This window comes from Monopterus albus, unplaced genomic scaffold (genome assembly GCF_001952655.1).
Source record: "Monopterus albus unplaced genomic scaffold, M_albus_1.0 scaffold125.1, whole genome shotgun sequence".
Classification (NCBI taxonomy): Eukaryota; Metazoa; Chordata; class Actinopteri; order Synbranchiformes; family Synbranchidae; genus Monopterus; species Monopterus albus.
Window position 1 is genome coordinate 348,141 of NW_018128005.1, and position 11,051 is coordinate 359,191.

Consider the following 11,051-nt stretch of genomic DNA (forward strand, 5'->3'; position numbering starts at 1 on the left):
TATGTGAAAACTGTGTCTCAAACCTGTTGCTTTTTAATCTGTTACCAGTTTAATTAACCTAATGATCATAGTTCCTAAGCTATAATGGAAACAGAACCGTGCAAAAACAGCTTTATGATTTATTTGATGGAGCTCCATAAAAAGGAGCCTGAAAAACAATGGGCTGAGAGGATCACTGCAACTCTGGAAACAAAGTGTTGCTGTTTTTAAGTCTAAACTAAAAACGTCGTGTGCCTTCGACCGATTGGTTTCTCTTCTGCACTTTGCTTTCTCTGTTGCATTTGGGGCCATTTGCAATGTATTACTGCACTCTGTTAAATATATAGCCCCTTTTCACTGACCTCAGACCTTTTATTTTCTTTTTATATATGTGATCTCATTTTAACAATGTTTTATCTTTATTTGGTCTAAACGGATTTTATTCTGGTTCTAATACTGTTAATGTTTCCCTTTGTAAAACACTTTGGAATCTCTGTATATGAAATGTGCTATAGACTGTAAATAACGCTGCCTTGCCTTGCAGAAACGGGGTCTTAAGTTTCCAGAGCTTTGCTCTAAAATATACAGCACTTACATGAAAGCAGAAAGTCATCCCTTGAAGATACTAAAGATTTGCTAAAAGGCAGAAACTTGGACAAGATCTAATTGAAATCTGAAGAAAGCTGAGACAGATCATCTAAGCAATAGTGAAATTACAGAGAGAGGAGCAGTGAGGTGGGGCCAAGCTTTCACTATAGATCATGTATCACCACAGCAGATATGCAAAAAAAAAACCAATAAAACATTTAATTTAGCCAAATTTAAGAGGCATCTAAACATTGTAATAACATCTGAAGCTTAATAAGACCTTTGGTTTGCTTTTCTGTGTAACAGAATTGTGACTCATTTGAGGAAAGAGATATTTTGACACTAACACAAACACGGATAACCCATAAAACTCAAGTGTCTTGATTTTTCTGAAGACTGAAGTGGTTGCATGTTGGTACTCGTTTCCCATCAAACAGCTGATGTCTGGTGATATGTTTTTATGGAAATGAAGCAAACGGAAATTGAATTAGCATATGTAGGCTACAGTATGTAAAAATCACAGATGGTCTGCGTGTAATTAAACTTTGTAAGGAAACCTTTTTGAACACACTGAGTGGGCTGGAGGTTTGCTCTTATGGCAGTGTGGATTTAAGAGTTGATCATTTAACACAAAACTGCATCAGCAATGAAAGCGCAGTGATGCAGTGTAAGCTTGTATTTGTGCTAGCTTAAACTGACATTCTGATTATAACAGGAATCATATGACTTGCAGGGTTCACAGGCCTTAGTTTAATGAACAGAAACCCTTTTTGAGAAGGAAGAATCAGACAAACTGCTGGTAAAGTGATCTTACGTCTAGTACCTTACATTTAGAAAAGCTTCTGATATCAATTTAAGTACATGTTGATTATTTGATAGCATCTAATTGGCTTATTTAGCTGCTCAGTGCACTTGAGGTCAAAGCTTTATGTACATTAATGAAGACAACACCACAATCACAACATACCACCACACCACAACAAGCATCAAAGTACAATAAGGCTGTGATTTGCATAACAGATTGCTAACATGCATGATTAGGCTTTACTTCTGTAAGTATATGTGCATCTGTATGACTTTCCAATATACACATATGGTTTGCATGCATTTGATTGTGCACATAGATTATGTGTGTTTAAGTGCTTTAAGCAGTCTGATAAAAGTGGTTCAGTCTGTACTGTCTCCATGCCTGTGTGTGTGTGTGTGTGTGTGTGTGTGTGTGTGTGTTGTCTTTGTTCTCTCCTTTTGATGTGAAACTGTGTTCATCTGGGACAGACACAGACATGCTGCTTCACATACTTCTCCCCACTACTTTTGCCCACTTTTCCTCTTTTTTCTTTTTGCTCTCGCTTCTTTCATCCCCCTCTCCATATGTACGTGAGCATGCACACACACACACACACACACACACACACACACACACGTCTCCATCACATCATGGGACATTACACTGACTTACATTCATTTCCTAAGCCCTTTTCAGACATGCACTGGAATGCTGAAATTACCATGACATTACCCGGGGGAGGCGTATGTGAGAACGCAAATGTCCGAGTAAGTTGATCCGGACATTAAGCAAACTCAAGTGAGCACAGTCCGCGTAACGTTTGAGGGAACAGGAGTGTGCCCATGTTAAAAAAAACCAGCGGTGTGTCTGGGGTATTCACACAGAAAAAAACAGCGGTGTGTCTGGGGTATTCACACAGGGCTAGTGGGTGTGTTCATGACACTCTATCATGTCACCTGAACAAAACTGGAAGCATACAAACATCCACTGGCAAAGAAGAAGAGTCAACCAAGTAAACAAAATGGATTCCTGTAGATGAGGAAGCGTTTGGCCAGGACTATTTTCTGTTGTGTGCTACATGTGTGACAACGTCCAGACCTAATTCCACAGACATCATCTGGAGTTAATGGTTGAAAACAACTAAAGAGACTCATCCTACCCTTAACCACGATCACTACTTGCTGACCCCTAACCCTATTCTTAAACCAAGTTGTCACCCTAACATTTAACGATCTACATGGTCCCCATGAGATAGGCAGAGTCCCCACAGCAGGAGTAATACCAGGCCATATTTCCACATGTAAAATACAGTACATTATAATGCTCAGGTAATCCAAGCATCTACACAATTAAACAACTTATAAAACAAGTCTTTTAGCAATATAATGAGGGCTTAATCACCATACCTTATGATCTTCTATTAGCTAAATAAGAGCTTTTGTTTTGCATACAAAAAGGTTTACTTTCATTGGACTTTAGAAGAGGAGGAGGGTTAAAATTTCTGTGTATATTTATAGTTTGCACAACCATTTATGCAGATGGTGCATCTATTATTTCCATGTCAGCAGTTCGACAGTGCACAATAAGTCTGTGTACTGTCACATTCTTTGTGCTGCTTGTCAATGCAATAGTCTTTTGAATGCATTTGAGTTTTTGAGACTCCCAAAAACTTTATTTTGAGGTTTTCAGGGGTAGTACCAGGGCCAAAACTTCTGAGATCACCTGCTGTCAGTTGATCTTTGATCCCTGTTACTCCTCTGATCTTTCTCATCTTCTTATCTCTCCTTAGTCCATTCTCTTCTCTACTTTAGTCTTCTCTGTCTCACACCACACACACATTCATTTATTCTGAAATCTCACCTGCTTTGCCTGATTCTTATCATCCTCCTACAGAGCAACTGGATCCTCCAACTCCGCCAGAGCCTCCCTCCTCCCTTCATCTGTTTCTCCCATACCTACTGCGAGAGGGCGAGCGCTCGCTCTCTCCCACACACACCTGCAGCTTTGACCACTGCAGCAGCAGAGATAGTAGTATGTCAGCCTTCCATGTGTATGCTCCCCCCACTCTCTCTCACTCATCACGCCAAACGCTGCAGATAAGCAGCCTGAAGTGTAAGCAGTTCATCGTTTAATGACATACACACATACACAAACTAAAACACACAAACGTATATAAAATGGTTTAAACCTGTTCTATTTGCCACCTGAAAGTGAGTGGCAATTTTCCCAAACGTCCAGTTCACGTTTAAAATGGTGACTTTCCTCCTCCTTTCATCACCATCTGTGTGAGGTCACCAGATGTAAAATGGGATTCACACATGTGGTCTTGACACCTGACTCCTGTGTAGAGTTGTTGTACTGGGAAGTATAGATGCGGACTTGTGTGTGAAGAATGGGTTAGTGCACGGGTCTCAATGTCCTCAGAGCCGTGAGAGAACCTTCTCTGTGCAGCCGAAAATGTATAACTACGGGCCGTATGCTCAGAAAACAAGTACCAGCATGTCCACATTACATGAATAATATAATTTTTAGATTAGAGTGAAGATGCATAAACTAACACAAAAAACTTCAGCTTTTCAGAATAAGCTTGTTGGCAGTAAAAGTAGGGTGTGCAGGCTTTTGTGTATTCACTTTAATTTGCTCTTAAATTAAAGCAGATATGAGAGAATGCTGATTTAAATACTGCAGACACAATCATACATTTACATGCCAAGCAGAATAATCACAAATATTATAAGAACCCTGTGTTTCTGGACATTAAATGTAAATAGTAAAGCATCTTTTCCATCAGAATAATTAGCCTTGGTTGTGCTGACCACGTTTTATTTTAAGTCAGTGCAGACAGCGAATGGGACTCACCGTCCAGCTCACAGCCCAGCAGCTCCAGTCGGAGGCCCAGGCCCTCGGTGGTGGCTCTCTCTGGGTAGATCCTGACGTAGCGGGTCAGGAAGGGACCCACAGACCTCAGCTCCGGGGTGTCATGGTTTTGATTCCCGATGAATATCTGAGGGAGAAGAGAGAGGCAGACTTTATTTCAGAGTCTACCAGATGCAAGAATTAGAAAATAAAGAAGTCAGGATGCGTTTTCATTTTCTTACAAAAGGTTTAACATTGAGCTATTAGTTGGGGGGTGTTAAAGAAGAGGTGTAAAACACACTGTCTGGTCCAACCTGGTGCAACTGCTACTGTAGCTGTGAAAGTTTAAAGGATGACCACAAATATCATCAAAGCACAAAGACCTTTCTAACAGGAGAAAGACCAAATAATTCTTGTACTGTATCAGAGAAAAGATGCCAAGTAACAATATTCTATGAAAAACCAGGAATTCTTTTCAGGAACTCTAAATAATCTGAATTCCTTTTTCAGGATAAATCAGTGTTGTAACATAAATTATAAGGTTGTAAATCTCAGAACAGTGGCCAAAATGTACTTTTCCTGCTATTTTTGTTTAAACTCGACAGCGTTCATTGCTTGGAATGGAAAGTCCATCCAGCGCCTGACAATAACAAAACAATAACTTGTACTGTTCTAATGTAAGTCTGCTTCTGATCAGTTTCATAAGAAGCTAAAGAAACTAAAGAACTGGAAGAGACTGAAGCAAACACTAGGAAACTAGAACCAGAGGCCGCCCCTTCACATTGCCAACCTGGGAACAGCACAGATGAGGATGGTTACGGTCAAACTGGAGCCAAGTGGTGGGACACCAAACACCAACCACACTGCTGCCAGCCTGAACAGCAGAGGTTTCCATATGTACAACCTATCAAAGGCTTATGGATGCTGTTTTGTGACTCTGTGTTTAACTTTGTTTCAGCTACCAAGATTAGAGTTTTTATATAGAAGTAAAAATATTCTTTCTATGGTACATGCTAACATTTCAGCATACACATGCTGTGTGCTACTAATCCTAATGTTGTTTTGTTGTTGCATTATTTAATGGTATTTTACCGTCTTGTGCATGATGTGTCTTTTATGCTCCTTTAAACATGTTAACTTTATGGGTATTTTTAAAAATATAATTCAAATTTTAGGGTTTAGCTTTTCCAAAACCTGGCTAGGAACCACATATAGAAATGAGCCTTTCAAACCAACCCTGGTGTTTCTGTTCATCATAGGTATCATAAATATCACTGAATGTACCAATGTTGACAGTGAAGTTCAATATTTTGAATGACAGTATCAGGGAAACAGTTTTGTAATAACTACTATCATTTACTCACTATGCACATTTGGTATTTCTTTATTTTAATGGTCCCTAATTTAAAAATTCTTGTCAATTTCCAAAACTTTTTCTGGAAAAAAAATTATGAATAAGAAGAAATACTGAACTGGCGGTTTAGCTCAAGTAAGAAAACCAACTGGACAGTCACTATATAGGCACTCATGCTTATGAATGGGCATATACATTACACACAGTGTTTATGTGTAAATACGTGTCCCGGCCAGTTCTCACTGAGCCTTCCTGTCTCATCTTTTGAAGAAGTTTTATGAAGAAAAAAAAAACCCCACAGGAAACAGAGCAGGGAGGTGCAGTGAAGGGTCAGAGGAGCATCTAGGTCTCCATCTGCAGTAAATCAGCAGGAGTTTCATGCCAAACCTCGTCCTCCGCCCTGCCATCTGGAACACATAGAGGAGGATGTCGCACAAACGGGCCAGCCGAGAAGAAGAAGGGGACTCTTGATAGCAATGACATGAGCTTCCTCTTGAGAAGGAGGATTAAAAAAAGAAAACAGTTCCTATTTTTTATAATTGTCCTCTGTGACAGTTTGGACTCTGATGTTGTCTCCACCTTCTGTACTATCCACCCACTGTTGTGCACATCCTGTCAATCTCACAGTGTGCGCAGTATGTTTGGACCCTTAGTTGGTGAGGTTTGAGTCTCTGATGGTGGCGCTCTTTGCTGCACTTTATCAGTCATTGTTCCTATTACTACACAATTCCTCTTCCGACACATCACTAAAACATGGTGCTGGCTGAGCCTGAGCACAATAATGATACTGTATACAGTACCTTTAGTGTTGAAACATAATGTATGTTGAGTTTTAGAAGATTTTATATATTGTTATTACCCTTTTAACACGGATTGTCTTGTACTTCCAGGTGCCACAGAAACTTTATATGCATTTGTTTTGTTCTCTACAGTTTTAGGCTAATTAGCTATATACAAGAACTCTGTAGGCAATCAGAGAGGAATAATACTTGCAGCTATATGCGTCCTTGCAGCAGTGCAGAAGTTAATGACACCACTTGAGAATTTTAGGACCTCGGATCTGAACACTGGAAGGATTGAGTGAAAGTACAAATAACTCTGCAGGCAAAGTGATAAATAAATGTGTGCGTGGTCTTGTTCATCATTTAGCTTTCGTCTCAGTGATACTATGAAGCTACACCCCTTATGTTTTTCTTTAAACTGCCTGTTGTGTGTCTGTCTGTAAACCTATGCATATACACTTTTTTCCTTTCCCCATCTGTACTTATCCGTTGTATCCTAATATCATTTGCAGAGTTCACATGAACAGCAGTCTGTAATTTGGTTGCTAAACATCTCATTCCAGGAGAGGCACTGTGGCCAGTCGAACGTCCGTGATGGCTTCCATGAATTACAGATTAGAGTAAGAGGAGGCTTATTCATGTCAACAACTTTTTAACTGGCTTTCTTGTAATTTACTTTCTGTTCATCTGTTCTGGCCTGCATCACCATGAAAAACGCAGATAGCTTGGTATAATAAAGAAAAGGAAAGGGGAGCCAAGAGTGGCTGACAAAATAGAACCATTTCAGTGGTGATGTTCACATACAGCTTTTGAAAGACATTTTACATCCTATGAGTTTCTTAGCTTGTACCTATAAATATTCACCTTAAGCTATATAACAAATGAGATAGATAACTTTTGAATGCATGACTTTTATTGTAATGGGGAGTTTTTACTTTGTGGTAATGTTACTTCTACCCAAGGATCTGGTACTTCCACCACTGGTTGGGAATCTAATTTTAAAAAAAAAGTATATTTCCAGTTTTTCCACATAAAAAGACAAAATAGCTGCAATTTCATAATAATTGTGCAAATATTTACCATTTATTGTTTCACAATTTGAATTAGCAGACTTGAAACTCTGTAGTTGCTCTTTTTTATTCCAGTTGGACAAACTCATTCATGATGGAAACATACAGTGTGTCTGTAATACATAGTAAAGTAAGTCTAGGTCGATATTTTACATAATAATAAATTAAAAATGCATACAGTTAGTATCTAACAAAGCCACTGGAAACAGCTGTGTGTGCTCTTTGTTCTTCCTTGGTACAAAATGGCTTTAACAGCTGCAACAAGTTTTTCATGTCAAATGAAGAACAGACTTCTGTGAATCTACAATAAATGCGCTAATATTACTTTGTATATATTATAAAATTAGCAGTAGATTGTTGTCAGTATATTTAAAATGATCTGTTATACAGTATAATTCTTATAAATAAAAAATTCGCCGGTGTGCCGCTGTTCTGTTAGTATCTTTTTAAAAACTTTTTTTTTTTTAACATAGAAAACCTTTTAAATACACACTGTTTATTTTAAAATTAAAAGGAAAAAACTGTATATAAAATTGTGGGAAATTATTTGGTTAGATTTGACAACTTTATGGTAACTTTCTGGCATCACAACTGCCAAATATTACTGTTTTTAACATTTTTTACAGTGTACAATTATCATAACTTAGTACTTCTGTACGTGTGATTCTATGTGGTGAAATGCAGACTGAATGTACATTATAGGAGCAGGTGTTCTGTGTTTTAGGGGTTTAAATGAACCAACCTTGGGCTTGGTGGTGTTGTCCTCCTTGACAATGGTCCACTCTTCTAAATCCAGGCTGTGACCCACTTTAAACCTTTTCATGAAAACGTTTTTGTCACGGTGTTTCCCCCCCTGGATCACCACGCCGCTCACCAACTTGTCCTGGCCCAGATCCACCTGTCAGTGAAGATGACTGGCTAAGCATCTTACAGTTTTGATAAAGAACTTTTCATCGGTATATTTGATTTTGCCTAAAAATAAACCATATGATCCAGTAATAGATGAATTCAAAAAAGGCAGGAATCGATGGTACAGCTGTGTTATTGTAGGTAAATGTATAATCACATGGATCTGTGTAGGTTCACAACCAGGGGGCCAGGACCCCTGCAACCAGTCACCAGGAAACAAAATAATCTAGTTTTTCCTCATGTTAATCTGATTTTTACCTTTTGTATTGTTAATATTTCCCGTTACCTTATTCAATCTATATTTGCAATTTGATAGTGCACCTGACTTGTGAACCCACCTGTATCCACTCGTTTCTAAAGGGCTGCTTGGTTTGCTGCCCGGTCCAGCCCGACCTCCCTGTCAGTAGGCGGGCGTTCTCAGGCACCCAGCCCCGGTCGCTGTAAGATGAGGCGCTGATCTGAGCTTCTGAGATTTGACCCGACACCATCCCCAGCATCCCTGAACATGGGTAGTCTGTGCAGAGGAAGAAAGAGGGAGGGAGAAGGAGAACTGGGATAAGAAACTTTTGAAAAGCGCACAGCACGATAAGGCAGTCCACTACCACGCTTATCTTGTCACTGCTTGAGTCAGCAATTTCAGTCGATGCCCTCTGGGTGCTGCTGCACAAGAGTAGAAATACTAAAGGCCCGTTTATCCAGTCGAGTAGAAATACTAAAGGCCCGTTTATCATTTCTCAAATTGAGTTTGTTTAAAGTGAACAAGAAATTATGAAGTTTTCTGTGAGTATAACTGACTTCTCATTGTATTGGTTTGATCACCCTGGTATTACAAACCTGGGTTTCCATGCAGGTACCATAAGGCCCAGATATATTTGATAGTGGATGTGCACATGTTTCTACTTTTCCCCCAAAGACTCCATGAACCTTAATTTCCACAAGAACTAACATCCTGGAACTTTTATAGAAGTAAGAGTTCTTCCGCTGTGATTTGCCAGATTAGTCCACTGACGTACCAAATTGAAACGGCCACCTTTCAATGCACAGACTTCACCGTCCATCCATGAATCATAAGAACTCTTGGGTTGGTCCACCCTGATTATTGCCGGCCATAAACTACAAACAACACCATATATTTGCAATTTACAAGTTTTTAAAAATGCAGGGTGTAAAACAAAGCTACAGGAGATGCAGTGGGGATTCAGACTGAAAGGGCCCAACGTAAAAAAAATGTAAAGGGTTGGTGGGGATGTATTGAATGAGGTACCAGTGAAACAATGCAGTACAATCCAGGAAGTCCAGTTTCAGGAACAGATTCCAAAACACTGCAAAGCCATTTATAACATTACATGTACAGAGTTTCCAGAGTTATTACAGGGGCACTAATTTCTCACTGTTCATGTTACTAAATGATTTACCAGCTCTTGCACAGATTTCACTGGCCTCTGCAGTTCCTTGCCAGATGATACTGCATTGCGTTGCTAGGTTCAGCTTTTCTGTTGGTGTCATCTGCATTGGCACCCCACTGTGTTAACAGACAGGCTCATTCATATGAATGAGGGGGTGCATTTTACCATGCATAACTACAGTCGGTCTGATATCTTAATCATTCCAATGAGCACGGGCTCCCACAAAAACGCTGACTCTGGCTGAACTCTGGTGGCTGTATTACTCAGACTGCACCACTAGGATCAAGTCAAAGCACCCACAAAGTTGCCACAAAGGGCTTTACCATCTGTACAACATATGACACTTGCTATTCTTAGCCCTTTGACTTGAATGAGGAAAACTCCCCCCAGATATCGCTGTAATGGGAAGAAACTTCATGTTTTATCTTTCGTACCTGAAGCAACAAGCCCCACTAACACAGACATATAGGGTTTTTAATGCAGTGCTATTTTTGGACTGAATGCTTCAAACAACTACTGCTACAACTGAACACACTACTACAGTGTGGGATTTGTACATTTTGCATGTCCATCTGAGATTTACACACAAGTACACACTGCCAGAAGTCACCAGGCAGCTGGTAGCAGAACTTGGAACATGTTGGGTGTGCAAAGCCTTGTCTCGTGGGCACTGGGCATCGAAAGACTCGCCTGTTGACCTCGAGGCTACAATACAATCTGTTGAATAACCAGGCCAGTCTGCTCTCTTCAACATTGCTATTTTAGGTGGGCTAGTATCAGGAAATAAAGTGTGATAATTAATGGATAATTGGGAGCCTTTAGCTGTGCTTCCAGTTTTCTCAGAATAAGAAAACTTAATCAAACTCTGAAGTACTTGGACTCGCCGGTCTGGTCATTGCGAGCCAAGTTAAATCCATTATCCGCAACGATCTAGATCTAATATTTTGGTTGAAACGGGTGTGGTTTCAGTGTGATATTTGTATATTTATGTTTGATTCTGAACAGCTCCCAAGAATGTAAAAGCCTCCACCATTACAATTTAAAGCTACAGAGTTCTAGATGAAAATTCTCTACTGGATTGTTGGTGTGCTTTTCTGTGTTTGAGAACCAAACCAAATGTCCTTCCAAGGACAGAAAGAATGGATTACATGTGAGACAGTGGGCTTGTCTTGTACAGTACAAGTTATTGTTTTTATCACTTTAAATGGCTTTTTTTTTGTGTGTCAGCCCTGTGACAGATCGGCGACCTGTCCAGGGTGGACCCCGCCTCTCGCACAATGTCAGCTGGAATTGGCTAAAACCCCCCCACCGGCCCTCTTC

The 11,051-nt window shown here is 39.8% G+C and overlaps 1 protein-coding gene across 2 annotated transcripts in view; it reads right to left on the bottom strand.

The window, feature by feature from the left end:
• The window catches only part of LOC109967076 (neuropilin-1a-like), a 116,571-nt gene that overhangs the window by 11,281 nt on the left and 94,239 nt on the right, over nt 1–11,051 (bottom strand). For both annotated transcript variants that reach the window (XM_020612418.1, XM_020612417.1), the window contains 3 exons: nt 8,664–8,839; nt 8,159–8,314; nt 4,214–4,358 (listed from right to left, as the gene is read on the bottom strand). In XM_020612418.1, the coding sequence (XP_020468074.1) occupies nt 4,214–4,358; nt 8,159–8,314; nt 8,664–8,839 (477 nt within the window). The remainder of the gene's footprint in view (nt 1–4,213; nt 4,359–8,158; nt 8,315–8,663; nt 8,840–11,051) is intronic.